The sequence below is a fragment of the Hemiscyllium ocellatum genome, chromosome 11 (assembly GCF_020745735.1).
Source record: "Hemiscyllium ocellatum isolate sHemOce1 chromosome 11, sHemOce1.pat.X.cur, whole genome shotgun sequence".
NCBI classification, from domain to species: Eukaryota; Metazoa; Chordata; class Chondrichthyes; order Orectolobiformes; family Hemiscylliidae; genus Hemiscyllium; species Hemiscyllium ocellatum.
In genome coordinates this window covers 92,078,366-92,095,783 of record NC_083411.1, presented here as the reverse complement: position 1 = coordinate 92,095,783, position 17,418 = coordinate 92,078,366, and the positions used below count along the sequence as shown (strand labels likewise).

Genomic DNA, 17,418 nt, shown 5'->3' with positions numbered 1-17,418 from the left:
CAGAACAAGTCACAAATGAACGAGAGATCCAAGTAGTATTCAAAGTGGAACCAAGCCACATAATAACTTAAGCTTTACCTTATTATTTATGGCCATTTAATTTGAATAACTGGCTGAATTAAATGCTCAGCATATAAAAAATACCAAAGGAGAAGACTGAATGTTACTCTGCTTTGCCATCTACTGGACATATAATATCATGCATCGTTAGACAACAAAATGTTTCATACTTCCAGAAACTAAGTGTTTGATTATAAAATAAGCTAGGTGCCGAATTAATTCATTTTAAATCATTGTACTTTAAATGCTGGGTCCACTGTTGTTTGTCATTTATATAAATGATTTAAATGAGAATTTTAAAAGCATGGTTAATAACTTTGCGAATGACAACAAAATTGGAGGTAGAGTGGACATTGACTATCAAAGACTACAAAGGGATCTTGACCAATTGGGCCAATGGGCTGAGGAGTGGCAGATTGAGTTTAATTTGGATAAATGCAAGGTATTGCATCTTGGTAAAATAAACAAGGGCAAAACTTACACAATTAATAGTAGGACCCTGGGCTATGTTTTAGAACAGAGAGACCAAAGCATTCAGATTAATAGTTTTTTGAAATTTGCGACAGGGTGGTTAAGAAGGCATTTGGCGTGCTTGCTTTCATTGCTCAAACCATTGAATATCGTCAGCGTGGACGAATTGGACTGAAGGGTCTGTTTCCATGCTGTATGATTCCATGTGTAAATTTACACATTGGGTATAGTGAAACTGATCAGTAATTGAAAGATGAAATAAATGTTTTCACCATTTTCCTTGGTATAATATAATCACAGTCTGTTTATTTCCTTCGTTACACTCATTTTCTCTTCCATTTCTATTGTTTTCCTTTATGCAGCTTATCTTTTCGTTGCCTTCAGTTTTCAGTCGTCTGGAATAGGTCTCATCAGGACCTGGGAACTTATCTACCTTCCTAATGTTTAAGACACTCATCTCTTCTTTTTTAATAGTAACTTTGTATAGACACTCCCTTCCTTGAGATCATTCTCCATCAATGTCTTCTCTTTGGTGATTACCAACATAAAGTATTCATTTAGGACCTTACCTACCTCTTCTGGCTTCACACACAGATTCCTTTCTTTGTCCTTGCATGGACCAACCCTTTTCTTGGCTACCCTCTTGATTTTTATGTCTGCATAAAAAAAAAGCCTTGTGGTTCTCTTTAATCCTGTTTGGTAATGACTTTTCATGACCCCTATTAGCCCTTCTAATTCCTTGTTTAAGTTATTTTCTACTTTCCTTATATACTTCAATGCCTTCGTCATGATGTATATCTTAGGTCCAGAACTTTTTAAGCCAAAATCTGGTTTATCCTGTACAACTCAAAATATATCATTGGATATCTCTCAGTTAAAAAAAAACTGATTTTTTCCAGATTTTTCTTCTTAGGGAATACAGATGCAAACAAAATTCATTAACTGTAACAACTTCCATTTTAACAAAAACACATTAAATTGCTACAACTGCAGGAAATCATCTCTGAGTCTGTAAGTAGCATAGCTCAGAATGGCTGATATGACAGCTTTCTCTACTCGAAACGTATTTCCAGCCTTCAGCTTCAAAAAATCTATTAGCTGACCCAAGTGCTGATATGTATCCAATGCTATGGGACAGAATAGTTAGTTATTGGCTTCTGAAGGGGGTACTTCCATCATCAGAAGGCTCAGAGGGAAATGCAAGATGAAAAAAGGAAGATTTTCTTCTTCATGTGCAAACCATCAAAATCAGGCTCACCTTTTTGTAAGAAAGTTGCTCTCACTTTTAAAAAAAAAGTGCTCATCATCTTTGGGGTCCAGGTGCCAACCCAGTTACGCTCCACATCTTCATTGGCAGTGATTTGTGTTGTGAATCAAAGCTGCTATTTCTTTGGTTTCGTCTTTACGTATCAGTCTTTTTTTTTAATGCTGGGTATACTGGAGTTACGTATTATGATCCTACCCTCAGTCCTGCTTCCTTCATAATGATGGAACATTAAAAAACTTCCAAAAGCACCAACAACCTCTGACATAACAATATCCTCCCTTTTCTGACAAGTGTAAGCATTCAACAATGTATTTTACAGTCATATTCTTAGTTCTACAAGGCTTTGTAAATTTCTAAGTGTTGATTTTAAAATGAAAATCCACACAAAATCTTCAAGTAAAGCATTTTCTTAATAATTAAAATTACAGTTGACTGTTCTCCTTTATTTTTGTAAAATCCACAACATTGGAGCTCGCATAACTTAAAATTTTGCATAACTAACAATATACAAGTGAAATATTTCAAATCTTGAATGATAATTTAACGTATTTTGTGTTTGAAAAGGAGCTGCACACAATATTAAACAGGTGGTAGTTAATTTGCCTTTGTTATATCAAGAAAATACTGCAGAATATCATCTATTGTGAAATTCATGGTTATTCCAGAGCCGGGATAACACCGAGCAATCATTTCTTCAAACTCCTTGTACTGGCGGACAAACTCTCCTTGCATTGTATACCACACGACCTGTGAAATTAAGGCACACACTTAGGAATTCTTTTTTCTACAGTCGCTGATACAATTGCATCATACTCCGGTTTCATCAAATAAACAGAGATCCTTCATAAATAAATATTCACTGTTCAAAAATGCAATTTATTCCATTATTTAAAAAGGTATAAAGGGATAGATAAAAGTTGAACACAAGTTTCCTCTCAGTTCTGCTATTTTTGGTGCACTTAAAATTGGCAAAATTAGTGCAGAAATTTTATTGCAAATTACATTGGGTGCAAATCAAAGTTCCCTAATCTTTTGCAGTGGTTTAAAGAGCACATTTAATAGAAGTAGATTTTTCCCACAAATCTGGCCATGTTTCCAGATCACATTACTCACTGTTGAGAAGTTTTACAAATTTGCAGGCTGTTGAACAAGTTGAAAAATTAAGTTGGCTCTTTTGGGCACAATGAAGTCACTAGCCTATAAAATCTTTTAGAAACATATATTTATGAAAAAAGGATAACACTCTGAATACCTTTGTAAAGTCACTTCCATTTACATTCATTTTGATTAATCATATTTGGTTAACTAGATACTGATTTATATGAAAATGTTGTGTTAAAACTATGTTTAGCTATATTAAACAAACTTTATGAAGTTATCATACTTAAATGTATCAAGGTATACTTTTGAAAGCAATTTTAAATAAACTTTAAAAATGCAACCCAGTGGCATAATTGATGGAAGATATGATGCACAGTGATGTGCAAATATTTCATTGGTGACTTGAGGGGGAAAAAAAATCCTCAAAAATTTGAATTCATGCAGCTGATTACAGTACACTGAAAGAATAATCATCACTCCATGTTTTTACATGTCATGTACCATGTCTTTACTGCTTTGAGACTTTTTAAACACTTCTGTTTAACAAGTCAACAATTCTGATCTATTTCAAAATTCAACATCAGCCTTCATAACTTTTAAACATTTATACTTTATGGTTGCAATGCATTACAGAATTTTCCTTGACATAACTGGCAGCAGATCTTAATATATCTGAAGCTTTTTCTGGCCTGAATTGTAAATACTGCACTGCTTCAAGGCCCCAAATCACTGCAATGGTACTTTCAAAATATCAAATATCTTCTTTGAGTCATAATTGTATGCACATTTCATGATGCCATCATACTTTGTTTATAGGTATTCAACATCTGAGATAAAAGCCAATGTTCAGAGAACACAAATGCGTGTAAAGAAAATATTAAATTCCAGGATCAAGTTGCAAAGGGAGGTATTTAGGGCCAGCAGACTTAACTTTCCAATCAGGTGCTGAGAAACAATGGTGTTAAATGCAGAACTGAAATCTATGAACAAAAAGTCTGACGTGGGTGTCCTTCTTGTCCAGGCGGTGAGGGCCAGATGGAGGGTGGTGGAAATGGCACCATGTGTTGAGCAGTTGGGAAGAAATGCAAACTGCAGTGTGTCCACTGAGGGGCACAGCAGAGTCTTAATATGCCTCATCATGAGCCTCTCAAAACACTTCACGATGATGGGTGTTAACGCAATGGATCAGTAGTCATTGAGGCAAAACACTCACTGAAGACTTCTTTGGAACCGGGATGATGGTAGTGGCTTTGAAACATGGTGGAACTATGGCACAACTCAGGGAGATGTTAAAGATGTCTGTGAGAACATCTGCCAGCACATCAGAGCATCCTTTGAGACTCTGCAAGAGATGTTATCTAGTCCAACAGCCTTACATGGGTTGACTCGGCATGCAGTTTTCCTCACGTCAGCCGTGATATAGACACAACACCTGGTCATTGGGAGGGGGTGGGGGGTGGAATGGTCTTCCTCGCTGCCAGGTCATTTCGTGCCTCAAACTGTGCAGAGAAGTTGTTCAACTCATTAGGGAAGGAGGCCTCACTAGCACAAGCAGTTGATGCTGTTCTGTGGTTGGTGATGGCCTGAATACATTTCCACATGTTCCGCATATTGCTGCTGTCCTGAAAAAGGCTGCGTATTCTCTGTGCATGTGTAGCTTGTTGCCTTAGTGCTAGAACTGAATGTTTCCAGAACACACTGTGAGGGGCAAGTGAACAGCCATTTGCGGTTATCACGAATTACACTGACACAGGTAGAAGGAGGGATGCGATCGTGAAGGAGCTAGATAGAAAATTCACGAACAGAAACTCAAAAGTAGTAACCCAGAATACAGCCAGTTCAACGCAGAAGTGAGCAAAAGAATAGGAAGACAGAACAGATGAATGTGTGACTGGATAGATGGCACAGATGGGGTAGAATTATAATCTTGCGACTTTGTAATTAATTCTCAGGCAGATGGGACCTAGACAAGCCAGACTGATTGCACCTAAACAGCCAGGACCAATTTCATTGTGGGGAGCTTTGCTGGAGACAGTTAGAACGGTTTACACCTAAACAACTGGCATTAGGATACAGAAAGTAAACTAAAGAGGGATACCAAGGTGAAAAGAATATTATAAGAGGGATTTGGTGAAATGTTAAGTGGGTTCAAAGTAAAAAACAAAGTAGTACAATCTAAATTATGGTTACAACATATGCATGTACTGAATGTAATATAAGGCTGGGGAGTTGCAGGCACAGATTGCCATATTGAAATATGTTTTGATGATAACAGAGACCTGGCTCAAAGATAGTCAGGTGTATTTTTTTAATGCAAGGAGCTGAATCTTACCAGATATTGGCTACATTTCACTTTTGGCAAATTTCATGGAGGATTTCTCCCTGCGAGCCTTGCAAGTTTTCTTGCACTATCTTCTTGAACAGGTCTTATTAATTATGTTCTGTGCTCCGATAGCACCCGACTGATGGTATTCTCCACATTGCCATAGACAGAGGTACTGGCCACTGCCAAACATATCCTGGGAATCCTGGTGCAATGCAAACTTTTAAAGCTCAGCTGTGGACCTGGTTAGTTGTTGACAGACTGCAACTGCCCATCATGGCTTGTTTTATTTGCTTGGACAGCCTGTACAGAAAGGAAATGACACCCTGCTCTGCTAAAAGGGGCCTAGAAGTCTCACTGGATGGAAGGTGTGTGTGATCTCTGAGATACTGGTGACTGATAAAGGTCGAAAGAAACAAGTATTGTACCCGAGTCACCAGGTTTTCAGTCTGACTTTAATGTTGTGAATTGTCAATGTCAGTACTCCTGAGACCCAGGATGTTCTGGGAATTGGAAAAAAGGAATATCTGGAATTAATTGTCTAATGATGACCATGAAACCACTGTGAATTGTTGCATAAACCTCTCTGGTTCACTAATTTCTTTAAGGCATGAAATCTGGGATTTTTACTTACTCTGGCCTACACAGGACTCCAGACCCACAGCAATATGGTTCATTCTCAACTGTCCTTTGGGATGTAAGCCATTGAGTTGCATCATTTGCTAGAAAGAATAGACCACCTGGCATTGATTAAGGCACAGGAAATCATGTCATAAGCACCCTGTTGTACCTGAAAAGTCCTCCTTACTGCCATCTATGGGCTAGTGCCAAAATTGGGAGAGCTTCTCATAGATTCAAGAACAGCCTTATATGGTCATATGCATGGAATCATATATAACATCTCAGACAACACTACCAATGGGAATCACACATAAAATCTCAGACAGCACTACCACCATCCCTGGGTATGTTCAGACAGACCTAGTTAAAAATCACCCAACACCAAGTTAGGTGGTGGCATTGTGGTATGCAAAGCTGCCTCAGGGGTTATCAACATTATAGAACATAGAACATTACAGCGCAGTACAGGCCCTTTGGCCCTCGATGTTGTGCCGACCTGGGAAACCAATCTAAAACCCATCTAATCAACACTATTCCATTATTATCCATATATTTATTCAATGACCACTTAAATACCCTTAAAGTTGATGAGTCTACTACTGTTGCAGGCAGGGAATTCTACACCCTTACGACTGTGAGTGAAGAAATTACCTCTGACATGTGTCCTATATCTATCACCCCTCAATTTAAAGCCATGTCCCCTCGTGCTAGCCATCACCATCCAAACAAAAAAGCTCTCACTGTCCACCCGATCTAATCTTCTGATCGTCTTGTATGTCTTTATTAAGTCACCTCTTAACCTTCTTCTCTCTAATGAAAACAGCCTCACGTCCCTTAGCTTTTCCATATAAGACCTTCCCTCCATACCAGGCAACATCCTGGTAAATCTCCTCTGCATCCTTTCCAATGTTGCCACTTCCTTCCTATAATGTAGCAACCAGAACTGTATGCAATACTCCAAGTGCGGCTGCACCAGAGTTTTGTACAGCTGCAACATGACCTCATGGCTCTGAAACTTGATCCCTCTACCAATAAAGGCTAACACATTGTACGCCTTCTTAACAACCCTGAAAATGTGTTGCTGGAAAAGCGCAGCAGGTCAGGCAGCATCCAAGGAACAGGAGATTCGACGGAGATTTCATGGCCATTCCTGAAGAAGGGCTTATGCCCGAAACGCCGAATCTCCTGTTCCTTGGATGCTGTCTGACCTGCTGCGCTTTTCCAGCAACACATTTTCAGATCTGATCTCCAGCATTTGCAGACCTCACTGTATTCTAACAGATGAAAGGTTTAACAGGCAATCAATTTTTCAATGTATAATTTCAGTTACATCACACTGTAAATTCTTGCTATAAATTGTGTGTTACGATCGAGCCCTCCACTAACACCTAATGAAGGAGTGTCACTTAATTGTGCTTCCAATTAAACCTGCTGGACTATAACCTGGTGTTGTGTGATTTTTAAGAATCTTACCAACAGCCCAGTACTCTGCATTCCTGTTGTTCCTTCCAAAGTGAATCACCTCACAATTTTCTGCATTAAGCTCCATTTGCCACCTTTTAGCCCAGCTCTGCAGCTTACCTTTGTCCCTCTGTAACCTGCAACATCCTTCTGCACTATCCACAACTCTACTGACCTTAGATTCATCCGCAAATTTACTTACCCATCCTTCTATGCCCTCATTCATGTCATTTATAAAAGTGTCAAACAGCAGTAGACCCAAAACAGATCCTTGCGGTACACCACCAGTAATTGAACTCTAGGATGAACATTTCCCATCATCCACCACCAATTTCTGATCCAAACCGTTAACGTCACCTTCAATTCCATGCCTCCATATTTTCTGCAATAGCCTACCGTGGGAAACCTTATCAAACACTTTACTGAAATCCATATACACCACATCGACTGCTTTACCCTCATCCACCTGTTTGGTCACCTTCTCAAATAACTCAATAAGATTTGTGAGGCATGACCTACTCTTCACAAAACCATGTTGACTATCCCTAATCAAATTATTCCTTTCTAGATGATTATAAATCCAATCTCTTAATATCCTTTCTGACACTTTGCCCACAGCCAAAGTAAGGCTCACTGTTCTATAATTACCAGGGTTGTCCCTATTCTCCTTATTGAACAAGGGGACATTTGCTATCCTCCAGTCTTCTGGCACTATTTCTGTAGACAATGATGACATAAAGATCAAAGTCAAAGGCTCTGCAATCTCCTCTCTAGCTTCCCAGAGAATCCTAGAATAAATTCCACCTGGCACAGGGGACTTATCTATTTTCATAATTTCCAAAATTGCTAACACCTCTGTCTTATGAACCTCAATCCCATCTAGTCTAATAGCTTGTATCTCAGTATCCTCTTCAACAACACTATTATTTCTGTGTGAATACTGATGAAGAGTATTCATTTAGCGCCTCTCCTATCCCTTCGGTCTCCAAGCACAACTTCCCACTACTGTTGTTGACAGGCCCTACTCTTACTCTAGTCCTTCTTTTAGTCTTGACATACCTAGAGAAAGCTTTAGGGTTTTCCTTGATCCTACCAGCCAAAAACTTCTTATGTCCCTCTGGCTCTTCTTAGCTCTCTCTTTAGGTTCTTTCTGGCAAATTTGTAACACTCAAACGCCCTAACTGCATGTCTCATCTTTACATAAGCCTCCTTCTTCCTCTTGACAAGAGATTCAACTTCTTTAGTAAACCACAGTTCCCTTGCTCCACCACTTCTTCCCTGCCTGACAGGTACATAATTATCAAGGACATGCCATGGCTGTTCTTTGAACAAGCTCCACATTTTAATTGTGCCCATTCCCTGCAGTTTTCTTCCTCATTCTATGCATTCTAAATCTTGCCTAATTGCATCATAATTGCCTTTCCTCCAGCTATAATGTTTGCCCTGCAGTATATACCTATCCCTTTCCATCACTAAAGTAAATGTAATTGAAATGTGGTCAGTATCATGAAAGTGCTCACCTACCTCCACATCTAACATCTGGCCCAATCCATAACTCTGTAGCAAATCCAACGTGGCCTCATCCCTTGTTGGCCTATCTACAAGAAACCCTCCTGCACACATTAGACATAAACTGACCCATCTAAGATACTCGCATTAATAAATGACAAGTGAGTACACACAATGCACCGACATGGTCCAAATTTGGAAACTGAGCTTCTGAACAGCTGTTATGAATGGCATTATGACACTACTCGGTAAGCTGTTTCTGATACTCAGGGTACAACTGTATGATACCAGTTTCATTCTGGAGTACTTATTCATTGGGAGAGTGTTTAACTTTGGTAGTGCATGTTTCAGCAATGCTATGGATGCAAACTTTGACCTCCTCACTTTTAAAAGCAGTTCCACAAATCAAACCATTCACAAAAAAAGTCATTCTACTCATTTCATTACTGGGCTCTCTTACAAGATTTCATTTTGATTCTCTAATTTCCATTTACCTGTAACAGGTTTCCTTCTTCACTTAGATGTTTGACCACTTTTTTGTAGAGGTTTTCCAGTGCTTTCTTTACCTCTTTTCCTTGATATTTTTCAATCACTTTCCTTAGCTCCTGTTTGCTAAATGCCAGTTGATAGCTAACTTCATTCTCTTTGACACCCTGTGCAATACGAGCCTTGACTCCCTCAAAGAAGATCTGCAAATTTAAAATATATAATTTTTATCACTGATGAAAGATTTTAGTACAAACAATTCTATGCTCAAGTACATGGTTAGGAAAATTATTGTGAGATAATTCAACAAATATTTTAAGAAAGCATGCTTAATCATTTGAACAATCAAAATATTTCTTCTCTGTTTAAATGCCATCTACCGGATACCATGCAATTAGCATCCATCAATCCATCTCTCATTGAGGTTGAGCCGCTCATATCTCTACATTTTTAAGCAACAGTGCTATTGAGGCCTCAATTTACTGAGGGAATAATCACCAAATAGTGTTATATAATGCAAACTATATTGCAGCTGAACTCCATGATAAAGCTGTGTCAGTGAAATGTTCAAAACTAAAATTAATAAATTTTGGCAGGTAAGGACATTAAACATCTAGTCTTGACCAACATACAACATAAACAACATGGGTTTTGCTCATTCACATTGAGATTTGCCTCCCAGTCATCAACAGTGCAAGGAAGATGTAATGAAAAATCTGTAAAGCAGACTGGCAAAAAAAAGACCTTTGATTACATTACTGTAACTATAGCTATCCACAATTCAGCAATGGAAGAACAAGACGTGCTTTTGTGATGCCATTCACAAATTTGCTTCACAGTCATCCCACATAGCTGCTAACCCAACTACATCTCAAGCCTCTTAAAAACAGCACCGCAGTGGAGTATGAATCATCTGGTGACCCTGACATAGCAAATCACTTCACTGAGTCTCTTAAAGCTGCACAGTATGCCAGAGGCAAGGATATCACAGTAAAATTCAATTTTCCTCATTCCAGTTGGAAGAGTTGGAGCCTAATTTGCTGTCTGGGAGACAGAATCAAAATGCAAAAGTTGTTAGTCATCTATTCTGTGTATCAAGGACGCCACATAAAAAGAAGACAACATTCATGACCTTTAATGAACTGAAAAGAGCATGAAGGGGTCTGAAAATTTGGCCCCTATGCTTCTGACTGGCTGACTCAATTCCACACAATAGTCATCAGCTCAAGCTCACTTCTGAAAGTATGGCATATGGCAAAATTTTGCAGATAAGATCTCACACTGGCCACCAGCTTTCAACCAATCTCATGACTTTCTGTGCAGTTTCAGATCTTTGAGCATCTTACCCTGTAATACATACATCTGGAAACAGACACTATCCTTAACATCATCAAAGCTGGCTTCTGCAGCCACTGCAGCATATATGATTAAGTGCTGGTGCTTATCACCAACATTGAAAATGGGTACCAAAAGAACCTGAAGACATGCATTGTACTATTGTACCTTACAGCTTGCTATGATACGGTAGGGGATACTGGCTGCTCCTAAAGCTTTTCACAGTGCTTACAATCTGGATCTGGAAAGCTGTTGGAACACTCGATCAGAAAGTTGATGAAATATTTCTTCTCAACAGATGACCTAGAGCTCATCCTAGACAACACAGAAACATGTAGAAAAGACTGATTGACAGATGCCACTGGGCTCAGTGCTAGCTAGCATCAATGCCAAACACACAGAAAACAGGAGGAGTAGGTCACTTGAACCTTCAGTATTGCTCTGCCATTCAAAATGACCATCACTGATCATCCAATTCAGTACCCTGTTCCAACTTTCTTCCCATACCCTTTGATCCTTTTAGCCCTAAGAGCTACATCTATCTCCTTAAAATGTTCCCATGTATTGGCCTCAACTGCTTTCTGTGGCAGAGAATTCCACAGGCTCACCACTCTGTATTAAGAAATTTCACCTCATCTCACTCTTAATTGGCCTACTCCATATCCTGAAACTGTGACTCTGGTTCAGAAATCTCTGAGCATTGGGAACATACAGTTCATAGTCATTGTCATACAACATGGAAACAGACCTTTCAGCCAAATCATCCTGGCAACAAGACATCCCAATCTGACCTGGTTCCATTTGTCAGCATTTGGCCCAAATCCCTCCAAACCCTTCCGATTCATATACCCATCAAGGTGCCATTTAAATTGATTGATTGATTTATTGTCCCATGTTCCTAAGTACAGCAAAAAACTTTGTTTATGACCAGTACAGGCAGATCACAGTAAGCATGGACATACAGATCATGGACATACAGATCATAGGATGAAAAATAAAACTAGACCAAGGCATACAGGTTACATTGCACTGGGCATGCACTAGGCAAGATCAACATTAGCGAGATCAGCATTACTTGAAGTTAGAGAGTCCATTCATTAGTCTAATAACAACAGGGAAGAAGCTGTTTTTGAACCTGCTGGTGCGTGTGTTCAAACTTCTGACAGAAGAGGTTGTAGGAGGACATTACTGGGGTGCGACAGGTTTTGATGATGTTGGCAGCCTTTTTGCGGGAATGGGCCATATAAATGGAGTCTATGGATGGAAGGTTGGCTTCCGTGATGGTCTGAGGCTATGCTCACAACCTTGTGTAGTTTCTTACGGTCCTGGACAGAGCAATTGCCATACCAGGCTGTTATGCATTCAGACAGTATGTTTCAATGGTGCATCTGTAAAAAGTGGTGTGGGACCTTGAGGACATGCCAAATTTCCTGAGCCACCTGTGGAAGAAGAGGCTCTATGGTGCTTTCTTCATCACTGCATCTATATTAAATGTTGTAATTGTACCTGTCTCCACCACTTTCTCTTGCAGCTCAATTCATATTCGCACCACCCATGCATAAAAAAGTTTCCCCTCAGGTCATTTTCAAATCTATCCCCTCTTATGTTAAACCTATGTCCTCTACTTTTGGATTCCCCTATCCTAGAAAATAATAAGACCATAAGACCTTAAGACATAGGAGTGGAAGTAAGGCCATTCGGCCCATCGAGTCCACTCCGCCATTCAATCATGGCTGATGGGCATTTCAACTTCACTTACCCGCATTCTCCCCTTAGCCCTTAATTCCTCGAGACAACAAGAATCTATCGATCTCTGCCTTGAAGACATTTAGCGTCCCGGCCTCCACTGCACTCTGCGGCAATGAATTCACAGGCCCACCACTCTCTGGCTGAAGAAATGTCTCCGCATTTCTGTTCTGAATTTACCCCCTCTAATTTTTAGGCTGTGTCCACGGGTCCTCGTCTCCTCACCTAATGGAAACAACTTCCTAGCGTCCATCCTTTCCAAGCCATGTATTATCTTGTACGTCTCTATTAAGATCACCTTAATCTTCTAAACTCCAATGAATACAATCCCAGGATCCTCAGCCGTTCCTCATATGTTAGACCAACCATTCCAGGGATCATCCTTGGCTGTTCATCTTATCCATGCCCCTCATGATTTTATAAACCTCTATATGGTCACCCTTCAGTCTCTAAGACTCTAGGGACTTTTGAGCCCCTCCGCATAGCTCATAACCTCCACTCCTGGCAACATCCTTAGAATGTTTTTCTGCACCCTCTCAAGTTTGACATCAGCCTTCCAATAGAAGAACGACCAGAACTGTATGCAGCATTCCAAAAGTGTCCTCACCAATGTCCTGTACCGCTGCAACATAACATCACAACTCTTATGCTCAATGTTATGAACAATGAAGGCAAGCATACCAAATACCTTCTTCACTTCCAAGGAATAATGTACACACACCCCTAGGTCTCTTTGTTCAGCAACATTCCCTCATGCCCTACCATTAACCATTTAAGCCTTGCTGTAGTTTACTTTACTAAATTGCAATCCTCACATTTATCTAAATTAAACTCACCTGCCACTCCTCTGGCAATTGGCCTACCTGACCAAGATCCCATTATACTCTGAGAATCTTTTTCACTGTTCACTGTACCGCCTATTCTGGTGTCATCTGCAAACTTACTAACCATATCTCATATACTGACATCCAAATCATTTATATAAATGATGAACAATCGTGGACCTAGCACTGATCCTTGAGGCACACCACTGGTCACAGGCCTCCAATCTGAAAAACAACCCTCCATCAACACCCAAGTCTCCTTCCTTCAAGCTAATTTTGTACAATTGGCTAGCTCCTCCTGAATTCCATATGATCTAACCTTACTAATCAGTTTGCTAAGAGGAACCTTGACAAAGTCCATTTGACAATATGTACCTTCATCAATCTTCTTGGTCATCTCTTCAAAATCCTTCCAGTCACGTTAGAGTTTTGGAGATTTTGGTAAGATTCCCCCTCATTCTACTAAATGCCAGTGAATATAGTCTTAACTAAATAGTCTCTCTTCATATGTCAGTCCTGTTCTCCCATGAATCAGTTTGGTAAATATTTGTTACATTCCCTCCACGGCCAGAACATCCTTCCTCAGATGAAGAGACCAAAATTGCACTCAATCCTCCAGGGATGGTTTCACCAAGGCCCTGTAAAATTACAGTAAGACATATCTGCTCCCGTATAGTATTTGCTTTCTTCATCGCTGCTGTATCTGTATGCTTACTTTCAATGACTGGAAAACAAGGACACCGAAGTCTTATTTCACCTCCGCTTTTCCCAATCTTATCAAAATTCAGATAATAACCTGCTTTCCTAGTTTTGTTACCGAAGTTGATAACGTTATATGTATCCACGTTATACTTCACGTGTAATGCATTTGCCCACTCCCTCAATTTGTTCAAATCACACTGAATCATCTCTGCATCTTCCTCATACCTCACCTTCCCACCCAGTTTTGTGTTGTTTGCAAACTTGGAGTTATTCTATTTAGTTCTCTCATCTAAATCATTAATTTGTATTGAGAATATCAGGAGTCCAAACACTAATCCGTGTAGTACCCCACGAGTAATCGCTTGCTATTTGAAAGAAAACCTGTTAGTCATACTCTTCGCTTCCCACCTGCTAACAGTTCTTTATTCATGTCAGTACACTGCTTTCAATCCCATGCACTTTAACTTTACATGGACCTTATTGAAAGCTTTCTGAAAGTCCAAGTATAACACATTCACTGGCTCTCCCTTATCAACTTTATTAATTATCAAAAAAAATTCAGTAGATTTGTCAAACATGATTTCCACTCTGTAAATCCACCATGATTCTGCCCATTATTTTCCAAGTGTCTGCAATTAAATATTTTATAATGTATTGATGCATTTTCGATGCTGTTCAACAAATACAGGCAGTCCCTGGGTTGCGAACACGTTCTGTCCTAGGATCTGCTCGCAAGTTGACTTAGACACACATCAGAACACAATGCAAGACAACGGGAAGCAGCTATTTGTAAGCAAGTACAGGAAATGTTTGTAAGACACATCTTTAAAATTACAACATATGGGAAGCATTCATAAGTCAAATGTTTGTAAATTAGGGAACCTCGTACACAAATAACCTGCTAACAACCAGGTTTCCCAAGTTTAACAATGCTAATAACTGCTGTGCTACCCAGGCTCCATCCTCATGGAGGGTTTTTACTTTAAAATATATGAAAAGTGTGAAAGATTACAGTTACTATGGCATACATTAATGCCCAACTCTCAATATGTAGCTTATAAGAATTGCAATTAGATACATACAACAGCTTTTTATATCCCAAGTTGAGTTTCTTATGACTAAGTGCATATATAGATGTGCAAAAGAACAATTCTAGACAAAGAGTGAAGATTCATAAGGAATTATGCTGCCTAATATTAATTTATAATGAGTATTTATTATATTTCAAATCAGAATGAAGAGAAGACATGTTTAGTATAGTGTTTCTCTTGCCTTATTTGACTTACTAATGCCAGTACATTTTTTCTGGATTTTTTTTCATCTGCACAGAGCAGTGGTGTTAGGAATGATGGATGTAGCAACTTCCTTCCATTTACTCCAAGCAGAGTTTCTTGGGGACCTGTGTCTATCTATATTAAAAACGGGCCCTTTTCAGCTTAATTTCTTCTCGGAAATTGAAACAACTTAGTAAGAAAAAATAACAGCACTAATTGTTCTAGCACTTTTTCCCAACACATCATCCCTCTCAGATGTCACCTTACTGTTCAATAAAAGCTGTATAATATATGCCCCTTGAAGATCCAGTACTCTCCCTAGTCTCACATACAGATAATTTCTCTATCAAAGGGATCCTTATATCTGAAATTCATAAATATTTTATGAAACTGGTTCCTGAAACTGCCATGTTGAGTGCACTGAGCAGGTTAGAATTGTGCAGATTCTATTTCTGAAAAAGCTGTCTGATAACTGTATCTTAAAGATTTGAATCACAGTCTTAGTTTGATATCAATTTAACTTGCCTCAGTATAACATGAGGATGGGTCTGAATAATTTCTCATTAAAATAGGCTAACAATGTAATGTTAAATTGCCAATATCAGATTATTTCAAATTACTTATAGATATATCAGAGCAAGGTACGAACATTTAGTTTCTCCAAAGGCCGTCCCAAGTATTTAGTAACGTAGAGATCACGACGTTCTGAATATTTTTGAGAAGCTCCCTTTTTCCTTTCTTCAAGACTGTGGATTTTCAATTCAGAGAGGAAGCTGTAAATATGATGAAAATTCTCCATCATAACCACATCTGGTGGAGTCTTCACATTCATTGAGGCAATATTTTCAACTTGAAATAGAAACAAAATTAAACAGTAAATGAAAGCTATTTCCATGTTACACAAACAGAAGCATCTGAACTTTGGCTAACAGGCTTTATTTGTAGCTAAATGCAAACATGGAGACTTGGAAGAAGATTGCAAACGTCACTTTTCAACAGTACAATGCTACTGGCTATGCACAATAACTTAGCATTCTGTACCTTATTCCAGCTTGACATTTGAATTGCACAAAAGAACACTTTACAAGAGAATAGTATAACGATAACCTAGAAATCATTCACAAAGATACATAATATCATGCATAAGACCAGAGATTGTAACAATTTACAAAAATATATAGCAACAGATCACTGCTATGACCTAGAGGGTTCCATGTTCCTCTGATGGTAAACTGAAGGATCAAGGAAACCATTGATTTGAAATGATGAAGGGGAGGTGATGGCCAAGTGGTTTTAGCATTAGACTATTAATCCAGAGATCCTTAATGTTCTGGGGACCTGGATTTGAATCCTGTCATGGCAAATAGTGAAATTTGAATTTAATAAATATCTGGAATTAAGAGTCTAATGATGACTATGAAATCATTAACAACTGTCGAGAGAAAAAACCATTTGGTTCACTAATGTCCTTAAGGAAAGGAGGTCTAGCCTACATGTGACTCCAGACTCACAGCAATGTGGTTGGTACTTCACCACCCTCTTGGCAATTAGCGATGGGCAATAAATGCTGGTCTGACCAGTGTTACAGCCCATGAAGGAATAAAAAAAATGCATTGGGTTGACAGTAAATGGATTTCTGCACTTAATCTCATTTCAAAACAGCATTCATGCAGCAGTTAAGTTTTTCAATGTTTCCCTGGTAGCCACACTTGGAAGATGTTTACTTACTACTGGTGAAGACTGCTGCAATTACTTTGTTGTAAGCTTTATCCAGATCACCTCTTCTCTCAGCATTCTTAAAGATAGCTTCAGCAACAGTTACAAACTCCTCAAATCCAATAACAAATGGCAGAATACCAATCTTCGTCTTCTTTGGGACCTTGGCTTCATCTATTTGCTTACACAAAGTAGACTGAAATTAAATGTAAAAACATGATAACTTTGAAGCAAAATTATAAGATTGTAAACACAAATTTCCATATGCATATTACGTTTTATGACTTTCGAACAACATATCTGAATATCAACTTGATGAGAACACATTACATTATATCACTATAACATTTCTGTTTCTAATACCAATAATCCTAGCAACTGCTCTGGAAAATGCAATAGCAGACTGCACAGTAGTTCTGTACCACATCCTCTCTAGCTAGTACTCACTTTTTAGTTAGTAAATGCAGTGCTATCCATTTCCAAGGATGAGTAAAAAACTCACAAGCTGTATTAGAAAGGACA

The 17,418-nt window shown here is 38.9% G+C and overlaps 1 protein-coding gene across 1 annotated transcript in view; it reads right to left on the bottom strand.

Annotated features, from left to right (window-relative positions):
• Positions 1-2,278: 2,278 nt before the first annotated feature.
• LOC132820241 (exocyst complex component 1-like) overlaps positions 2,279-17,418 on the bottom strand; it is a 101,682-nt gene continuing 86,542 nt past the window's right edge. The window contains exons 15-18 of the mRNA XM_060832247.1: positions 16,909-17,092; positions 15,830-16,029; positions 9,308-9,502; positions 2,279-2,545 (exon numbers count right to left, since the gene is read on the bottom strand). Coding sequence (XP_060688230.1) covers positions 2,393-2,545; positions 9,308-9,502; positions 15,830-16,029; positions 16,909-17,092 — 732 coding nt within the window. The 3' untranslated portion in view covers positions 2,279-2,392. The remainder of the gene's footprint in view (positions 2,546-9,307; positions 9,503-15,829; positions 16,030-16,908; positions 17,093-17,418) is intronic.